Source organism: Sinocyclocheilus anshuiensis, unplaced genomic scaffold (genome assembly GCF_001515605.1).
Source record: "Sinocyclocheilus anshuiensis isolate Anshui unplaced genomic scaffold, SAMN03320099.WGS_v1.1 scaffold733, whole genome shotgun sequence".
NCBI classification, from domain to species: domain Eukaryota; kingdom Metazoa; phylum Chordata; class Actinopteri; order Cypriniformes; family Cyprinidae; genus Sinocyclocheilus; species Sinocyclocheilus anshuiensis.
In genome coordinates, this window is record NW_015539923.1 from 941,196 (window position 1) to 959,970 (window position 18,775).

Sequence of the window (18,775 nt, forward strand, 5' to 3'; positions counted from 1 at the left end):
CCCGTTTCTCAGAGAAGGGACAGAGCTGTGTGGAATAAAGGTAAATTATGTGAAAAATAATGCGGTTTTTTTTTAACTAAGCATTAACATGTTAGACTGCACCCTATAAACACAATCAAGCCTAGAAAAAACCCAGTGAACCACCCCTTTAAGAATAAAATTAGAATAGAGAATGCTAGATTTAGAGCAGTGGTCACCAACCTTTTTAGGCCCAAGATACCTGACCTCGGCCTTTATGAAAGACAAGATCTACCCATTGAAGAATTGATAGAAAAAGACATCCCAGATTGTACATCAAATTTGAGGCCTTTTACTTAGTATTTTAATTAGTGATGCGCCGTGAGGGGAGTTCCCCTGTAAAAATGGCATTCTGGGGGTAAAATACACGTTTTTTGGCGGGGATCTTCCAGTAAAATTCACATTCCAGGGACCAAATATCACGTTATTGGGGTCGCTTCAACCCGCGGACATGAACAACAACCCGCGGCAACAGGGTTAAAGTAGCCCAATTCCGCGGGAAAATCGCGATCGACGGGTTTGCGACCACTGATTTAGATGGAAGAGATGTGTTTTAAGCCGATTCTTGAATAATAGTAAGTACATGTAACATGTAACAAGGACACCTTAAAATAAAGTGTTACCGAATATTTTAAACGTTGTATTAAATTGCATTAATACCAATATTTACATTCCCATAATGCACTGTTAGCACAGACTAGAAAGGGTACATGTGGGTTTTCAAAAAGTATTTTTTGTGCATGTGCTAATAGTGCAAAAATGTAATAGGCAAAAATAATGTTCAGGGATAATGTTCAGGGGAGAACATTAAAAAATCTTCTCAAAATCTTCTACAAGCAAATAAGAGTAATAGAGCATCCAAAGCTGGAGAGGACAAAACATTAAGGCCAAGAAATGGTGCATGTGATGCAGAATATACACTGTACAAAGAACTTAAATTGAAAATACAACAAAAGCCTCACCAACAACATGCACACTGTCAAACTACCTCATAAATGCACCTGCTGATTGATTTATGTTCTTGCTACAGTGAAGTTATGTTTCATGTTGTTTTAAATTGTGTTCATGTATCACATATTTGGTGCATTTGTTTGTGTTTGTGCTTGTGGAATATGAGCAGTCTTACCTGGGTTGTGGATTCGATCTAGAAGCTTTACTGAGCGCGCACTAACCACACCACCCACATGAAGGAGAAATCCAGGAGGGAAGGCGGTCAACGGGAAGAAAGGGTATTCCTGAAACACACAGAACGGTGATGGAGGGACCATACAGAAATGACACAGGTGACCCACTGGCATTCTTGCAAATGTCTTGAAGACAGGTGAACTTCTGTACTGAAATCTTTACACAGAACTAAAGATTTTACAGCACAGAAATTGAAACCTGTGGGTCATGCCATTATAGGGCTGCACGATTATGACAAAAATCATAATTGTCGATTATTCCCTTGAAATTGTAATTGTGATTATTAATTATGATTATCACAATTTACATTGAATGATGTTTATACCATTGTTTGATGCAACTGCATGCCGTATTTTTATATGAAAATAAACAAGCTGAAAACACTCTAACTGAAAAACCTTTAGTGCTTTTCTATAGTATTAAGCCTCAAATGTCAAATATACATCGGATTGGTTTCTTCTTTAAATTATAAAAAAAGGAAAAATATGAATGGTATTATAATGTTACACTAAAACTAAAACTAAAACAATGGAAAACCCCTTAAGATAACATGTAGAAAGAAAAAAACATATATTAAGCGTGCAGAATAACATAAGTGGACTTTGAACGATTAATTGCTGCTTTGAACGATTACGTAATTGTGGCATCCATAATTGTAATTGTGATTAGAAATTCGATTAATTGTGCAGCCCTATGCCATTATATTGTCAATATTTAGCAATCGCAACACAAGACTCATGCAGAGATATAGAGACTCAGACACTGTAGGAGACAGGCTCTTTTACTGGGTAACAAATCTGTTAAGTGCAATACATCAGGACTTACCATTTGATGTAAGTGGCTTAACATTAACAAGTGGTAATAAGATGCTCATAAAAGCAAATAGAAGCTCTTTTACTTATAACTTACCATTCTGATATACTGCATGCAAATTAGGGCTGCCCTCGACTAAGGATTTTTCTGGTCGACTAGTAGTCGTTCATTTGAAGCATTAGTCGACTAATCGCATATTTATTAACAAACCATTTGAAATCATTATAATGTGCCTTTAATTGCCTATAGCCTAATAAGCGCTCAAGCACACGCATAAAGCTTGCCACAGCACACCGGCAGAAGAAATAATTATGAATGTGTCAGAGAAAAACAGTAAGGAGGCTGCATTAACATTTTAATAATTTGATAGGCTAAACTACGTGCTGTCTTTGTTTTCGGCTGAAGAGATGAAGTCGGTCATTTTCGCAGTATGGAGTATTTAAGAGCAAATGACCGCACTGGCCCTCCATTTATCATGCACTACTGTTCAGCTTCCACTCTCCGCACAGACTCTTCAATAGCGCACATTTTTCTAGGTTAACATTAGATTAAGCGGCAGTGTAAAGTTGCTAATACTTACATATTTCAGGTGATAAGCCATATTTGAGGTCGAAGAACAATAGCTGAGCATTTGGATGTCCTGCCCGATGTACTGCATTGCCATAGACCAGCGCCATTAACGATCTGTCCATCACGGACTGCGTGACTTCGCCTGTGGATTTTTTTTTCTGCGACTAAGCGACTAATAAAATTTTTGGTTGACCAAGCCTCTTCTGGTCGACTAATGGTTAGTCGACTATTAGGGGGCAGCCCTAATGCAAATACATAATAAATATGCATGAAGTCCTGATTAAAAGCCTCCACAAAATTGTTACCAGTACATGTTTATTTCTCAACCATATAAGTATGAAGACACAGACTTCAAGATCTCTGGCCCTTCATTTACATTAATTTCTTTATTTACAAGACATTTTAACCCTGGACCAAGTTCACAGCAAAACTGTGACATACAGGTAGACATGAGAGCCTCCTAGCACCTGTCAAAGGTTCTAGAATATTCTCCATGGAAATGGGTGCATAACCACATGGCCCCCAAACCAATAGTCACAATACTGATGTGTCATTGGTTTGATAATGAAGTCATTAGGACAGTAGAAGAGATGTGGGTCTTCCAGTTCAAAGTTCTCAAACAGGAAGGAGTTTGGGAAACATGAAAGATTCTACGATCAGAAAACATTCGGCATGCCCTCTCCAGACATACCCCTGTTCTAACAAACGCTTCAGAGGATGATGAAACCCGCTGAAATCCAGTGAGAGAATGACAGAGTGGACAATGAAACATCATTCTCATAATCACCAGTTCCACTTTTGTGCATAAACTTGATTGTGAACATATAAATGCATGTGAATGTGTCTTTTTCTTACTCTCTGCTCCAGTGCTGATTGGGTCTGCTGCCTCAGAAGAGCTTTAAGAGGCCCCGCCTCCTTCCCTGCACTGCCGCCACTTCCCATTCCTGTTCATGACAGAGAAGAGAGAAGTTCGGGGGAAATGAAAGACCGTAAACAACACATCACTTCTAAACAACCCAGTGCGCAATGTTACAATAGCCCATGCAATCACATACATTCACCTCTTCTAAATGCCCATGGCTGCATTTACATGCACAAGAATAATCAAAACTATTAATTAAAATTACGCATTTACCCAATTAAGCCTATGTAAAGCCTTTATTAATATTTTGGCTACTTGAACATTAATATGAATTTATTGACAAGTAAGCAAATCACTCATTTATACCTGCATAAGTACAAACTTTTCAGTTAATTTTTTTGGAGTGAAAAGGAAATTGATATAGAGAAAAGCCTCAAGGCTACATTTAGATATTTATTGTGCTCTTGTGTGCGGTTGTCAAAAGTAGGAAACTAACATGCATACAGGAATATTCCAATACCTATGGAGCATATATGACCTCTTTTGGAAATAAAGGCTTCACCAGAATACCTTAATAGGGAAATATGTGCTTGTAAAAATGGTTAATATACACTATTGTTCAAAAGTTCAGTAAGATTTTTTTCAAAGAAATCTCTTATGCTCACCAAGGCTACATTTACTTAGAAACAGTTATATTGTGAAATATGATTACAACTTTAGCAGCCATTACCGATTCTTCAGAAATCATTATAATATGCTGATTTGATGCTCAAGAAACATTCATTATTATCAATGTTGAAAACAGTTGTTCTGCATAGTATTTTTTGGATACCTTGATACTTTTTTCAGGATTCTTTCATAAGTTTAAAAAACAGCATTTGAAATATAAACCTTCTGTAACTTTATAAATGTCTTTACTGTCATCTTGCTGACCTGAAACTTTTGAACAATAGTGTAATTCATTTGGTGGACATAGCCGTTTTTGGGATTTTCCAACACTTTATTAGGTAGAGCAGCAGTCTAATATAAAGACAGTGTAATCGTAATACATATCTGAACACGAACTGGATATGTTCACATCCATTTTAAAAATGTAATAATGGCATTAGTTGGATAAACCATTAAAGTAATCCATGTATGAAAACATGAAACATTCACAGACTTTTAAGAAATAACATTTATCGTGGCAAAAAAATGTGCTCTACTAAATCACTAGCTGGGCAACTTCATCAAGTTTTCACTTTTTGACAGATTAAAACACAATTAATATACAGTTTCAGACACATAAGCTCAGAGCCCAGTTACTAGGAAATGAGATTTTTGGAACCAGCTAATAAGAGACGACAGAGGGTGGCTGGTTTATTTTTTCTAGTTTCTTCTTCCACTGGCAGAGAAATCTAACCTGCAGTCAGGCTGAAAAAACGCATGCAAGTGGGGTTTTGTTAAATCAGAGAGCTTAGAAGACATTAAACCACACCGCTCTATCATAACATTCACTCAAGAGTGCATTTGCCAAAAGATGTGTGTGGGCAAATGAGAAAAAAATCCATTTGTTAGTATGTTTTATTCAGCAACGGGCATGATATTCTGCCAGGGGGCAGCACAGGGGTTGGTGTGGTGACACTGGATGCAGTCACTGCACCAAGGGTCAAAGGTCATGGGAACAGCAGTGGGTGTATCCTACCAGAGGCCGCCAGCAGCAGTTCCTCACTGAAAGACACGCTCTTTCTCAGAATGGCTGTGTCTGATTTGCTGAGACGGAGTGGGGGAGGAGTTGTACTCCTGGAGGCCATCCCTGGCCATAAGTGACGGGGCAAATGGGCAGAGGGGAGGGGAGATGATTCAGATTCAAGGGTGGGAGTACTGGGAAACAGAAATATCCCCACTGACAGAGAAAGAATGAGAGAGAAGTTTGGGGAGGACAGGTATGAAGACATCATATGAGAAAAAAAATAAGGGGTGACTGAACTACACAACAGATGGGGATGCAAACTGATGAGAGGTAAATAAAATGGTTTTCCAAGGGTTTTATTTCCAGCAGGTTGGTTTTGAAGGTATAAGTTGTAGTTTTTCCAAAACTGACATTTCTGTCAGAATGACTTCCTTAATCCATTTCAGAGGTGAATTCTCAATTAACTGCTCCAGATTAAAAACCTTATGACTTCAGAATATTGGCCACAAGTCATATGGACTACAAAAATTGTGCTTTATGGTGACTTTTTTTTTTTTTTGAGCTTGACCAGACATGGTCAAAAAATATATGACAGCATTTTCATTTTTTTGGTGGATTATCCCTCTGGGGTCCCTTTTTGATTTTTATTTAAAATATGTAGAAAAGGTAAAATAGGGTTTATTGCTATTTTACACATGAAAACAAATATAAGCCGAACTAGGATAGTAACATTTCATCAATTGAAATGATTTTTGGGGGGTGTAAAATACATGAAGGGTGTATAATACAGGAGGGAGAGAGAAAGGGATAAAGATAAAATATAAAACTGAAGTGTTTCAGTTTTATATATTATACCGTGCCCTTATGTTTCTTGTGCACATTAGCGTTTCATTCTTCAAAGTCACTATAACAATGAAAAGCATAAAACTGACAGTGCTGAACAAACTTGATCATACGTTTTCTGTAAATCGGAGTGTCTTCAAGGAAAAGCCACACTTTATATTTGCTTTTCAAGTACTCAGCACATGCATTTATGCAGACAATCTGTGCTAGCAAAAGCAAAGACTCTGGCATTTAATCATTAAAGTCCAGATAAATATTAAACTTAAATCTACTTCACAAAAATACCTCTTCAGAGAACATTACAATTCTGCCATCATTTACTCACCCTCATGTCAATCCAAACCTCTATGACTTTATTCTGAAGAACGCTGAGAAGATATTTGGAAGAACGTTGGGAGCAAAACAACACTGACCCCATCGACTTCCACTGTATGGACAAAAACACTCAGACAGTTCTCAAAATATCTTTTTTTATGTTCCATAGTAGAAAAATAAAGTCATATATGTTTAAAACAACATGAACGAGGGTAAATAATGACAGAATTTCCATTTTTGGGTGAACTATCCCTTTAATAATTTAACCTTGCTGTGAAAAAAGCTCCTTGGTTCACAATGAAACCGAATAAGTGACCTATTTTATAACACATAGAGGATTTTGAATAAAACTAAGCAGTTTGCATCCCTGGAAAGATAATGAAAAATAAGAGGCATGAAATAAAAAATGAAAAAAACAGCACTAAAGTTCTTTAGAATCAGCCCCTTCTAAAGAACTTATGTCCTCTAGAAGGGGCTGATTCACATATGGAAGGCATGGTGAAGTTCATTTTCTTCACAGATTCCAAATGCACAAAATACGAGATCACTCCTTGAGTCAAATATAAATAAACATCTCACACACACAGATAAAGTAATAATGGAAGGACAACACAACAAACATAAATGAATTAAACACAAAACTAGACCAAAATAAACAGAGACACTGCGCCCTAGACCCTCTGCCTCTCAGCCTTGACACTGGGGTCAGTGTGCTGCTATTGATTAAAATCAAGGCCCATAGAGAGAGAGCCTGGTAGAGTGTCAGAGGTCAGGTGGGGTCGGGTTTCTTACCGGTTTTGGGGGTTAGGCTGAGCTCGGTGTCAGAGGAGGAGGACTGGCGACTGTAGGACTTGGAGGGGGAGAAGGAGGAGAAGGTTTGTGCTCTCAGAGGGGTGGGGGGTCCTGAGGATAACGGGACGCCTGGGGCCTCCTCCCCAAACCCTGGCCTGTGAGAGCAAGGAGGAACACACTCCATCAACACACATGGACTCACAGGGTCATGCATGAGGATTGTGCCCGTGTGTGTGTGTTTGAGCGTGTGCATGTTTGCGTGTGTGTGATGTGGAGGAAGAGATTGTGAGTAAGAAAGAAAAAAAGAAAGAGTGTTGACTGCTTGCTGATGAAAGGGTAGAGCATGTGAGGATGTCAAGAAGAGACAGCAAAGCACTTTATGGTAGCGGGCAGGGATAAAAAAACACTGTGAAAACCAAAAAAAGAGGCAGGACGCAAATGAGATGAACAAGAAGCGTGTTTCAGCCAACCAAAGCACAACGCTTTGATAACAAGGGTCGACTAATGCCTTCACAAGGCCAAAAGGTAAAATTCAATAACCCTGCCTAAAAAAAAATCAAAAGGTACGTACGCGCACAAAATAAAAGCACAGAAGCAAACCGACACCTCTGATTGGATATACTCTGTGAGTGACAGCTGAATGCAGCTTACTGATTGGTCAGAGGCATTTTTAAGCTGTAAACGAGGTTGCTTTGGCAGCTGAAGGGGAGGGGGGCTGGTGATGTCATAGCTGTCTGCCAATGAAGAACGGGGTGACAGGTCCGTGGCAGAGTCGTGACGGGGTCATGGGGGTCGTGGGGTACCTGCCTACACTGCCTGGCTCTGGGGGCTTCTGAGCTCCTGTGTCTGGGTTTCATACCAGCGAACAGCAGTGTTGGCACGGAAACGGAGAAGCCCTGAGAAAGACGACTGCTCGCACTGTGAACTGGACTGCTGTGTGTGGAACGACATCCAAGAGTGGAAGGAGCAGCCTGCGGAGAGCTACACACACATTCACGCATATTTCAAACATTTAAACACACACGCACACACACAGTGTACTGAACATTCACAGAGAACACAAACACACATATAACAATGACATACAGAAACATGCACGGGCACACACCCAAGGCAGACCGCATAGAGAACCGACGGCAGGAAAGGTCCTTTTTGGCTGTATCTCTCAACCTAGTGAGATGACTACCTAGACAGCTCCAAAAATGCTGTCTAGTTAGGCAGGTCACAGCCGTTCAAACATTCGTAGCTCCCAAGAAGGCACAGGACAAGACATCACAAAGACAAATCTAGGGTTGGGTATCGTTTGAATTTTATCAATTCCGATTCCGATTATTTTCGATTCCCAGTTTCGATTCCAATGTGATTAAATAATGATATCAAACATTTATCTTGTCTCTTTTTTGCAAACCATTTATTGGAGCTGAATACCATGAACAAAAATCAACAGGCTACATAAAAACTGGACTCTTTAAGAGCTGTTTGTGTGCAAAATAGAACTGCACGATTCTGGATAAATTTAGTTTTTTTTTTTTCTTTTTTTTCCCCCAAACGGAAGTTGTGGTTCTCTCATGATTCTGAAGAAAAAACATTAGACAACTAAACAAAATCACATGTAATTTATTTAATGTCGCAAATGTAGCCAAACTTTGGAGCACTTAGATTAGCGAGCAAGGTCCTAGCAGATCACTAGGTCCGGTCCTCACAGACGAAGAAAAAAAAGCGCATAGGAATCGATAGGCAGAATCAAAATTTTAATTTGACAACAAGTATCCGATTCCTGACCTTAAGTATCCGATTCTGGAATCGGAATCGATTTTCGATTCCCAACCCTAGACAAATCACAACAGACTCAAGGCAGCAGTCCAGATGCAAAAAAACACCTAGTCTGGAAATGCACAACTGAACAGCATTTAAACTTTAAGCCAGCTAATGCAAACAGATGCTGGTGCAGGAGAGATGCAGCATGCAGGAAAGCCAAAGAAAAAGACAGTAAGAGCAGGAGGAACATAGAGGACATGCAGGGGAGAACAAGATTGAGGTGTGGTGTTTTTGTGTGTTGAGAATGCATTTCTGTATAACTTATAAAACAGCAACTCATAAAACAAATACACGCACACACCCTCATTCTCATTTACGAATATAAACAGAAAACAGAGTAATTGTACAGCATTTTCTTCTTTTTCAGGTTGCATTAACACCTGTTTAATAAAACCAAAGGAATGTTAGATCATTTTAAGAAATGATTTAAATAATAACAAATTGCCTTGAATAAAAATGTCTGCTAAAAATAGATGAAAATCTAAAACATGATACACTATCATTCAAAAGTTTGGAGTCAGTAAACATGATGGTAAAGACATTTATAATGTAACAATTTTAAATAAATGCTGTTCTGTTCTTTTGAACTTTCTATTCACCAAAGAATTCTGAAAAAAAAAATATATATATTAAGCAGCAAAACTGTTTTCAACATTGAAAATAATTAAATGTTTTTGAACACCAAATTAGCATTACAGGAATAAATTAAATAAAAAAATATATTCAAATAGAAAATAGTTACTTTAAATTGTAATAATATTTCACAATATTACTCTTTTTACTGTATTTTTGATTAAATAAATGCAACCTTGATAAGCATAAGAGACTTCTACAAAAATGTTACCGACCCAAAAGTTTTGAGCAGATACTGAAAATTCAAAACCAAGACCCTCTATTATCTTCCATTAAAATTCAATGGAATCATTGTGATTTCTATAATATTAACCCATATATCATATAGCATACACTTTTCAGTTTAAAAAAAATCTAATCTAATGTACTGCAGATGAACTAGGATAGCTAAAGCAGTTATAGAAAAAAGCAGTTATTTCCAAATCTCTTTAAAAATTATGCTGACATGCACATACACACACACTGACATTTTATCCTTGGTTTGGAGCACAGGCGCTTTATGTGTGCGTAGGTGACACTCACTCTTTCATGTCTTTTGAAGGAGAGGAGTTGCTGGGGTGTGTGGCTGTGGCAGGGAGTGTGCTGCTGATTTTCTCAAGTGTGCAGGCTGTCCCGATGGCACGAACCACAAGGCCTGATTCTCCTTCCAGATCAAAACACTGTAGGTACCCCACCACTGCATTCCCTCCCATCTCCAGCACCTTCAGACCAATCTTCCTCTGCAATTCACCTACAACAGAAACACAAATGCATTTAGACAAACACCACATGAGCCAAGAAAATATTGACAGGAGTGTCTCAGACTGCACATGCAGATGTCTCTAGAGACACAGAAAGCAGTCTTCTAGTAAGTCATCTGTTAGCAGATGATCTTATCCAAAGCAACTTAAAGTACACTTAGTCAGAGTAGATCAATTGTGCTATCCAAAAGTCCTAAATCTAGGTTGGTAAAAGAACAGCATTTATTTGAAATAGATTTTTTTTTTACACTGTGGAAGTCTTTACTTTCACTTCTGTTCAATTTAATGCATCCTTGCTGAATAAAAGTATTATTTATATGTGCCGATTAGTCAGTATAAATTGGTAACCAACCACTGAACTAGCAGCCCTGCAGTTATCATGTGATCAATTCCATAAAAAAACGCTAGCACCTCTAGCAACATATCTAAACATTTGAAAATATGAATATCTTCTACATAGACTTTCAGTCGTTCATTCACACTGTTTGTGTATTAGTACCTGACATGAGAAAGATGAGTCTCTGTCTGGCCTCATTTGAAGCTCGAGGGGTTCTGATACGGTCGATCCACTGGTACTCTGGATCCTCGTTTACCACAAGCTCTTCCACAAAGCCATGTACCATAACGGCCCGGTAACATCGGGGAATGGAGGTTGCTGAAGAAAAAGAGAGACAGAACCAGAATGTGAGTGAAAATTCACTGAGAATGACAAAATAAAGACAGGAAAGAGAACAGAGCAGGGCTGAAAGTGGAGGAAACAGATCGTCAGGGGATAAAGAAAAGAAGTACAGGAAGAAATGGAAGCAGACGATCTAGATACTTACTACAGAAGAATTTAACCCCACATGAAGACTGTCTAAAGCGGTTCAGGTCGTTGAAGAGATCCACCTTCACCAGCACATTGATTTCCCCTCTTATACCTGAACACAAGCATGTCATCAGAACAAAACAAGTCAGAACTCCTTAATATTATAGGCTAACTTTGCTTGCGGATACCCACCATGTATAGTGTCATAGATGGGGAGCCAGCCAGAGATGACAGTAGCAGCTTCACTGCAGAGCAGTGGATCAATGTCGATGTACACCTTTCCTATGGCATCATTAGCGCTGTATGTGTCATGGTCAAGAACAGTTATCTGCAACGGCTCATCCTGCAAATCCTCATCATCCACCTAAGGGGTAAAGGAAAGATAAACATAGGGAATAGACTCTACAAAAATCCAACCTAAAGCAGGACAATTAGAAAGACCTTACCTCGAATTTGAACCACTCTGAATTCCACTGAGGATTCAGGGATTTGGGGTACACATCCGTTTTAAACGTTGTGTTTCCAAACTTTACCTGTGGAACAAAACTTCATAAGTGCAACTCTATGATAAAACAAGCGATATCCAACTGCATTTTAGGCAGCATTTTAATCTAATGACTTCATTAACAGACTGATGCTTGACTTACTTCCACAAAGGCGTCTGTGAGATCGCTGGCACGGTCCATGATGGGCAGGTGCCGCCCGGCAACAATCTTCGCCTTTAACTTCCCAGGCATTATTCATCTATTCAAACATACATGAACACAAACAGTTTGCACACTGGATAGAGGCAGAAAAAACCTGACCCATATCCATACACTGACAGGGATGTTTGAAACAGGTGATCACAACAGGTGCCTTTGACAGATTGGAGGGTGGACAGAAGAGCCAGAGACTACAGATGCAGACAGAAAGCCTTATATAAAATAAACACACACTCAAATAAATAATTAGCTCTATATAATTAGTATATATTAACATAAAATGTTCAATAGAAATAAACATCAATAGAATTTACATTTTTAGATTAGATTTTAAAATATTTATTTAAAATATTTAGTCAAACCTTTCTAATTATAAAATACAGGTAACGTAACATAACAAGATTAGTCAAAAAATAAACCAATTTTTGATTAATTTCCCACACATTCGCCAAAATAATCAATTACATTACCCATAATAAATGCACATATCTGCATTATTGCAGTCATCTTGTTCACTTAAAACCACAGCACTATTAGACATGAAAACATGATCTTTGCATAATATTGATACAATAATTAACATAACGTTACACGTAATGTAATTAACTTGTTATGTATAATATCTCTGGGTTCACCTTGTGGTTAGCACTAGCAGATTGTTTTTTTTTTTAATAAAATCACCGAAGTATTATATTACACTAGAACACAAAAACCATGCATCAAAGAAGTAATTCGACAATAATTCTTATATGTTGAACATACATGCATATCTCTGTATGGATCAGGCAGTAAGCAGTTCAGCTGCATTCACATTGTTTATACATCACAGCAGTATTATATTAGACACAAAGGCTTATTCATTGAATGATTTGGTTATAAACTGTTCAGCTAAATTAGATTATTTTAGTGTTTTTGATCCTGTCAGCTCACCAGAGTTTCGCCTTTGCGGTTTAATCTGACATTAAAGTCTCTCCATCGATCCTTGCGCCGGTTAAAACTCTTCTTCTGTCATAATTAGATCTCAGGAAGGCGCATCGTCGATTCTGTGAGCCATTTTGATCGCGATCATATCAAAATTTTGATGTTTATGCGGCTAATTATAAAAACAAATCCGGCCGTCAGATGAAACAACTCGCGCAGGATCAGGCGCATCGCTCGCGCAGGTGGGAGGGGCGAGAACGGAACGTCAGAGCACATCCGGGTCACGGACATTCACACCACTCACACGTGTGTTTTTGGGCCAGATGCGTGCTTAATTTTTAATATTATATTTTTCACTTTCATCCAAAGTTTTGGCCATTATATAATATCCATCTTAAATCTTAATAAAATAACTGCACACATCAGCGCTGAACCTTTCCCAAGTGTCGAGGATTAAAAGTCAGAGTCTTAAAGACTAATCCCATTGCATTCAGAGCCAAATAAACCAGTGGATGGTGCAGCTAGGCCTGTTATTATTAATCTACTATTATTACACACTGCTACCCCACTGGGTGATCCACTGCTATCCTGTGTAGCATGTGTAAACACATATTTTGTTAAGCATAAGCACTTAGGCATACTTGCACTTAATAAGTGGGTCATTCAAATATGTGTAGCTCATATACATATTATGTTGTGATATTTTGGAAAAAGTATTAAAAAGTATATATATATATATATATATATTATTAATTATTATTATTATTAATTGGACCATAGGCTAAATTGAATAAACAGCTCTGTTAGCAACAGATTTGATTAATCTCCAATGTTTTGTAATATTAGTTGGTTTGTCTCACAATTTAAAACATAACATCTTGGATGATACATTACAAAAACTGGAATAATAATATAGCCTACAAAAAAAAAACATACATAGATAGATATATACATATATATCTGTCTATCCAAAATCACCTTGTTCATGTAAAAACACAGCTGTATTAGACATGAAAACATGACCTTTGCATAATTTTAAGACAATAAATAAAAGTATACAAGTAATTAATATATGTCAAATATCTCTAGGTTCACCTCACTGTTCGCAGATTGGCCCATGCAGCTTAGTTTTTATAAAATCGCCAAAGAATTCACATTCAGAATGATTTCTTTTCCATCTGATGAATGATACAACATTGACAGCCAATCAGAATCTGTCCTGTTTTAAAGAGCTCGGCCATTTAAAGCGGCAAGTGACAAAACTGCGGTGCACGCTAAATAATAAACAGGACATTATCATCTGTTGTCAGGGAAGCTAATATAGTTATCATTATGGTTATCTTTATAGTTATCATTCTTGGTGTGAACGGGCCTTTAGGCCTACTGCATTACAGAAATGTTATGTTAGAAACATTAACCCTTACATAAGCAGGCATCACGTTACATAAAATCCACACCTGACTTATTGTCATCAAAGACTATTTTTGTGTGGATATGTATGAGTGACATCATTTGTGTGTACGCAGTTTGTATGTGTGTGTTAGCGGGACAAGTAGCATGTTTATGTGCTTCTGGATCAATTCGATATCTCGTAAATATCGGCTTAGTTTTAAATGAACCCTCGGATCAGAGGGATTTTCACCTCATTGAGCTGCCTCAGGTGGAAATATTGGATCACAAATGCATGGGGGATGCATGAGAGATATTCCTGACACCCCAAGCTGCCGAAACCATTCGCCCGTAGAGTCTGTCAGTCAGTGCCAGACAGGCGAAGCGGCAGAGAAATACATGGCCTGGGAAGCAGACATGCCTCAGCTCTCCGTATGGAAAGGTTCCTGAATAAATAGATTATAAACCTTCAACACAAAGTTCTTCCTCACTGAATCCTAAAGGACTTTTTGGTAAACGAATAACCTGCATGTAAAAGTTTGCGAGATCTCATGACCTGATTACAGATGAAAATGTATAACAGTCCAAATGGTCCTTACAGCAGCTTTTGTATTCAAAACAATCAAGAGTCAAGGATTTAGCTAAGTCAAGCACATTAGCACTTTATACAATACAGATTGTTTCAAAGAAGCTTCACGGTAATAAACAAGAAAATAACAATATTGATGTTATTTCAAAGTTCTTCAATTATGAAACAAATACAATTTCAGCTATAAAGCAGCTCTCAAAGACAATAGGTTTTTGATGTGAGAGGCCAACAGGGGATGTTTTTTTTTACTGAAGGATTATGAACTCGTATTTTGGCCACAAGCAATGGTTTAAAGTAAAAATGCCTTAATAATGGGTTTGTTTTTTACAAAGAAGCAGATTTTCGCTTCACGTGATGGTAACTGATGTACTGGAGTGGTGTGGATTACTTATGGATTATTGTGATGTTTTTATCAACTGTTTGGACTCTTATTCTGACGGCACCCATTCACTGCAGAGGATCCATTGGTGAGCAAGTGATGTAATGCTACATTTCTCCAAATCTGTTCTGATGAAGAAACAAACTCATCTACAGATGAGATCTTAGATGACCTGAGATTAAAGTTTCAGCATTTTTCATTTTTGGGTGAGCCATTCCTTTAAAGTACAATATGCGTTTAAAACACTGGGATAATATTTTAGGTCCTGGGTTGGTGGGCAAATGGTGTTTAAAATGGAGTATTTATGGAAGTGAGGTTTGCTTATGAACATGTGAGGGTGAGCAGGTGCTGATTGTTCTGACCTATGACTAATGGATGGAAACGTTTCCTTTATGCAATGTCTTGTTATTTGACTGTAATATATTTGCTTTAAAGAGGTGAAGACTTAATGACCCGGTGTGTCCTGTAATTTACAGATGTGTATGGCTGTCATTTTTAGATGATGGAGTTTTCGTTATACTAACCTGTTTGATTTCACAATTTCCCATTATAGGATGTGCCTCGTCTGCTATATTGCATTTGAGATGCACATAAAAATGTATTTTGAGGCATTTACTGTATTAGGCTTTGAATTGCTTTGTCCTTGTGGCGTAGGACACACACACACACACACACACATACCACCCAGTCCCTGATATGTTGAGGACAGCTGCCCATTCATTCTCATTCCTGTCTCTGTGAGCTAAAATTACAAAGCTGCTGCCTGTCACACATAAAAACAATTGTCTCTGTCCTTTGTGCTTTCAGAAGCTGTCTTGACCCACGGGCAACACCTCAGGTAACACACGTCTCTGTGTCAGCGACATCTCTCAATGCAGATCAAGGGATTTATTTAGTTTAGTATTGTGATTGCAACTATTCATAATTGTTTCTTTTTATTTTTGTTTATACCTATTTGATTTTACAGGTTTCACAATGGCGGACGAGTAAGTGTTTTATGCATTATGTTTTGTGAACATTGCCTGAACAAACATCTTTGTATATTTCTTTATCTGATAATATTTACTTCTCTTTCCTCTTTGCAACCACCAATAAACATAAAATCTGCAGCAATGTAAGTAAATAGTCTACAGTATATGCAACTTTTAAGACTGAAATTAGAGCAATAATTAGTTAAAGGGATAAAAGCTTTAATAACATTATACAATAATTTTCTGATAAGGATAATGTGATTTATAGTGTGTATTTGTATTCAAATTTTTACTTTAATTTTTGTATATCATCAATAGCCTCCTACTCCATTGCCCCCTCGAGTGCTAGCCAAGGTATTCAACAGCATATTGTGATTACGATATTGTGAAATGCACATTTATATCTACATTGTTAAATGACAGAATATAATGCATAAAAATTAGGATTAAACTTGTTTACATTTTTTTTTTTTTTTAGCCGAAATCTAAGATTTCTGCATCTCGAAAACTCTCCCTGAAGGTATGATAGTGGTGTGTGTGTGTGTGTGTGTGTGTGTGTGTGTGTGTGTGTTTTCTATATTTTGAGAACTCAGTAAATGTGCATGTGAACTGATTGCCAGTATGTTTTTTTGTTGCTGTTTAAACCTACAGAATGCCTATTTACAGTACATTCTGTTTTCTCAGATCCTTTTGCTCCAAAGAGCCATGGAGGAGCTGGAACAGGAGACGGTCAGTCGAGATGAGGACAAGGTGAAATATCTGAGCGAGAAGCTTCCGCCTCTTCAGATAACTGGCCTCTCAATGGATGAGTTGCAGGTTAGTGAAAAGACAACTTCATTAACATATACAGACACTGACCAACTTGTAAAAAGCAAGTGAGTTTTTCTTTCTATATTTGTAGGAAATTTTAATAATTATAATGTTTATCATATATTTACTTCAAATAATATTTATATTACTGTTTTAACACACTTGACTGAATTTATGTTTCTCATGAAGCTGGAATCTAGTCAAAGGTCAACTACACTCTAAAAAATGCTGGGTTAAAAAGGGACAAACCCAGCTATCGAGTTGTTTTGACCCAGCGGTCAAACCCAACCCAACCCAACCGCTGGGTCAAAACAACCCAATAGCTGGGTTAGTCCCTTTTTAACCCAGCATTTTTTAGAGTGTAGTCAACATTCCATTTGTGTTATTTTAGCAATTTGCTGACTTCCACAAATCATTAAAAAAAAACATGTTAAATAGTAATACTAGTCATTTTGTAATAATTTTGTATGTGTCCAGAAACTGTGTCGGCAACTTAATGCCAAAATCGACGTAGTGGATGAGGAGAGATACGACTTTGAGGCCAAAGTGACTAAAAACAACAAAGATGTGAGTAATGTACCTTTCCTAAACTTGCACTAATAACAGATGACAGTTTCTGTAATTAACAGTGGCTGTGTCTGTAAAAGATCCAAGAGCTGAAGCTGAAGGTGCAAGATTTAGGAGGGAAGTTTAAGAAACCTGCCCTGAGGAAGGTGCGTGTGTCTGCGGATGAGATGATGAGAGCGCTGCTGGGCTCCAAACACAAGGGCTCCATGGATCTCAGAGCCAACCTCAAATCTGTGAAGAAAGAAGACATTAAACAAGAGAAGGTACACTTGCATGCAATGTGTTTATCTCACCAAAATGTGAAGTCACATTACTATGGAAGCTTGATTCCACCATGGAATATAATTTTTTTTTAAATAAAGTAATTGTGACTCTTACTATCTCACAAGTCAGACTTATTTCCTCGCAATTCTATGCATTGTGACATTACTTTCATGACAGTTAAACTCATTTTCCCTCTTAAATCTAATGCATCCTTTTTAGATATTTCACTTTTTCTTTAATTCCTGTTATTCTTAAAGGTGATAATCATTATAATATAATATAACTTTTGCATTACATTATGGAGAATAGGGCCAAATATGCCCATTTGCTATAAATCATCCTTGATAGGTTTTTAGAGATTCAAGAGAATACAGGAAACCTATTTACAGTTTTTCAATTATCAGTAACTGCACACTTGATTTCTGTTCTGTCAGGTTATGTCGTCGGAGGTGGGCGACTGGCGTAAGAATGTTGAGGCCATGTCTGGTATGGAGGGCAGGAAGAAGATGTATGATGCTGCTGGAGGAGGACAGTAATAGGAGTGTATATAAGAGTGTGTATAACTGTGTATATGTATGCGTGTGCATTTGTTATCAGTGACGTGTAAAATCAAAATGAAGAAAATTACCTGAAACCAGTCACCAGTAAAAAATAAACAATATGCATTATTACAAATACAAATCAAAAGAAAGCTTCTAACTAGGCCTATATGAATATGGAATTGTTTAATGTTACTTGCTATTTGCCCATTTAAGGTTAATAACATTTTGATTGTGCTAAAATTGTGTGATTTATTATAACAGTAGGCTGTCATGATATATTTAACACATACTGGATGGAGAGAACTTCACAACCTTGTGTGAATGACAGTTTGGGCTCCTCTTACATATCAGGGTGGTGAGGTCACGTTGACAACTGACTCATTCAGATTATTCACACTGTGTGACTGACTGTGTGTTTGTGCTCAAGGACAAGAGAAGTCAGTGTGTCCGGCAGTGATTTTTTTGGCAACACCTGTCTGAGGGTGACAAAAGAGACGAGTTATTGACGTGTAATGCATCCTGGTTTGGCAGGCACACTGTATGAACAATGGTGGAGAAAGAATAGTTTAT

At 37.7% G+C, this 18,775-nt stretch overlaps 2 protein-coding genes across 17 annotated transcripts in view; one reads left to right on the forward strand and one right to left on the reverse strand.

The window, feature by feature from the left end:
- Positions 1-12,931, reverse strand: part of c2cd5 (C2 calcium dependent domain containing 5) — a 31,956-nt gene extending 19,025 nt beyond the window's left edge. For 7 of the 15 annotated variants that reach the window (XM_016483624.1, XM_016483621.1, XM_016483622.1 and 4 more), the window contains exons 1-12: positions 12,704-12,931; positions 11,717-11,813; positions 11,516-11,602; positions 11,262-11,433; positions 11,086-11,181; positions 10,761-10,916; positions 10,044-10,251; positions 7,071-7,225; positions 5,133-5,333; positions 3,442-3,530; positions 3,278-3,316; positions 1,145-1,253 (exon numbers count right to left, since the gene is read on the reverse strand). In XM_016483624.1, coding sequence (XP_016339110.1) covers positions 1,145-1,253; positions 3,278-3,316; positions 3,442-3,530; positions 5,133-5,333; positions 7,071-7,225; positions 10,044-10,251; positions 10,761-10,916; positions 11,086-11,181; positions 11,262-11,433; positions 11,516-11,602; positions 11,717-11,806 — 1,402 coding nt within the window. In that variant the 5' untranslated portion in view covers positions 11,807-11,813; positions 12,704-12,931. Of the gene's footprint in view, positions 1-1,144; positions 1,254-3,277; positions 3,317-3,441; positions 3,531-5,132; positions 5,334-7,070; positions 7,226-7,929; positions 8,052-10,043; positions 10,252-10,760; positions 10,917-11,085; positions 11,182-11,261; positions 11,434-11,515; positions 11,603-11,716; positions 11,814-12,703 lie in introns of those variants that run through there. The other 8 variants (XM_016483629.1, XM_016483627.1, XM_016483630.1 and 5 more) reach the window with 6 other exon arrangements.
- Positions 12,932-15,811: 2,880 nt separating this feature from the next.
- tnni1c (troponin I, skeletal, slow c) lies at positions 15,812-18,450 on the forward strand. Of its 2 annotated transcripts, XM_016483635.1 has the most exons (10): positions 15,812-15,889; positions 16,019-16,037; positions 16,162-16,165; positions 16,341-16,376; positions 16,501-16,542; positions 16,707-16,838; positions 17,310-17,399; positions 17,480-17,662; positions 18,098-18,247; positions 18,281-18,450. In XM_016483635.1, exons 2-9 carry the CDS (start codon positions 16,027-16,029, stop codon positions 18,197-18,199), a joined length of 600 nt encoding a protein of 199 aa, XP_016339121.1. In that variant the 5' UTR covers positions 15,812-15,889; positions 16,019-16,026; the 3' UTR covers positions 18,200-18,247; positions 18,281-18,450. The 2 variants fall into 2 exon arrangements, with proteins under 2 accessions (XP_016339121.1, XP_016339120.1); XM_016483634.1 differs by having other exon boundaries at positions 18,098-18,450.
- The last annotated feature ends 325 nt before the right edge of the window (positions 18,451-18,775 follow it).